At 48.5% G+C, this 1,541-nt stretch overlaps 1 protein-coding gene across 1 annotated transcript; it reads left to right on the top strand.

Annotated features, from left to right (window-relative positions):
• Positions 1-272: 272 nt before the first annotated feature.
• On the top strand, positions 273-1,205 carry LOC135441517 (olfactory receptor 14J1-like). Its single transcript, XM_064701072.1, has one exon. The coding sequence runs from the start codon at positions 273-275 to the stop codon at positions 1,203-1,205; it is 933 nt and encodes a 310-aa protein (XP_064557142.1).
• Positions 1,206-1,541: the final 336 nt, after the last annotated feature.

Genomic DNA, 1,541 nt, shown 5'->3' with positions numbered 1-1,541 from the left:
CTGGGCAACAGGGAGCCTTGTTTTCCCTCTGGGCTCCCCAGTGTTCCGGGTGAGAGCAATGCTAAGAACAGGACTTCCTCTGTCCCTTCTAAAAAACACACAGTTACTTAGCAACCCAAAACTACACTGAAAAAAAAAAAGATAAATGAAATTTCCCCAAAAGAAGAGAAGCAATTTTTGTGTGCTTGTGTAAGAAAATAGCATAGGATTGACTGAAGGTATGTTGTCTAAATTGTTGTCTTTGAACAACTCAAAATGTCCAGAATGAAGAAATGTCCAACAGCAGCTCCATCAGCCACTTCCTCCTGCTGGCATTGGCAGACACGCAGCAGCTGCAGCTCCTGCACTTCTGCCTCTTGCTGGGCATCTCCCTGGCTGCCCTCCTGGGCAACGGCCTCATCATCAGCGCCGTAGCCTGCGGCCACCACCTGCACACACCCATGTTCTTCTTCCTGCTCAACCTGGCCCTCGCTGACCTGGGCTCCATCTGCACCACTGTCCCCAAAGCCATGCACAATTCCCTCTGGGACACCAGGAACATCTCCTACACAGGATGTGCTGCTCAGCTCCTTTACTTTATGTTCTTCATCTCTGCAGAATTTTTCCTTCTGACTGTCATGTGCTATGACCGCTACGTGTCCATCTGCAAACCCCTGCACTACGAGAACCTCCTGGGCAGCAGAGCTTGTGCCCACATGGCAGCAGCTGCCTGGGCCAGTGCCTTTCTCAATGCTCTGCTGCACACAGCCAATACATTTTCCCTGCCCCTGTGCCATGGCAATGCCCTGGGCCAGTTCTTCTGTGAGGTTCCACAGATCCTCAAGCTCTCCTGCTCACACTCCTACTTCAAGGAAGTTGGGCTTCTTGCTTTTAGTGCCTGTTTAGCATTTGGTTGTTTTGTGTTCATTGTTTTCTCCTATGTGCAGATCTTCAGGGCTGTGCTGAGGATCCCCTCTGAGCAAGGACGGCACAAAGCCTTTTCCACCTGCCTCCCTCACCTGGTCGTGCTCTCCCTGTTTATCAGCACTGTCATTTTTGCCTACCTGAAGCCCCTCTCCATCTCCTCCCCATCCCTGGATCTGGCCCTATCAGTTCTGTACTCGGTGGTGCCTCCAACCCTGAACCCCCTCATCTACAGCCTGAGGAACCAGGAGCTCAAGGCTGCAGTGTGGACACTGATGACTGGATGGTTTCAGAAACATTAAACTGGTTGCCAAATTCTGCAAATGACTTGTAATAAAAGTGATGTTTGATACTATGTGGGTTTGGTCATCGATTTGTTTTTGTCTTTCTTTTGGTTTGTTTTTTTTTTTTTTATCTATTATTTACAACAAAGGAAGGTCAGTGTTTGTGCCATTTCTCTTCTTTTTTTCTTTCAACCTTTACTGTGGCCTCAGACTGTGTACATGAGGAGCTGTTCTCTCAGTGCCTTTAGAGAGAATAAAGGCTCTCCCAGCAGAGTTTTCACCAGATTCCCCTTTTGTTGAAATCTGTTTCACCAGATTTCCCCCTTGTTTGTGAGCTGCAGCAGCAATGTCTGT

This window comes from Zonotrichia leucophrys, unplaced genomic scaffold (assembly GCF_028769735.1).
Source record: "Zonotrichia leucophrys gambelii isolate GWCS_2022_RI unplaced genomic scaffold, RI_Zleu_2.0 Scaffold_325_58820, whole genome shotgun sequence".
Lineage (NCBI taxonomy): Eukaryota > Metazoa > Chordata > Aves > Passeriformes > Passerellidae > Zonotrichia > Zonotrichia leucophrys.
The sequence above is the reverse complement of the archived record's forward strand: the minus strand, read 5'-3'. Positions and strand labels throughout refer to the sequence as shown.

What these genes read in the sequence shown, in the direction of transcription:
- LOC135441517 (XM_064701072.1), top strand. Translation starts at nt 273, where the DNA reads ATGTCCAACAGCAGCTCCATCAGCCACTTCCTCCTGCTGGCATTGGCA.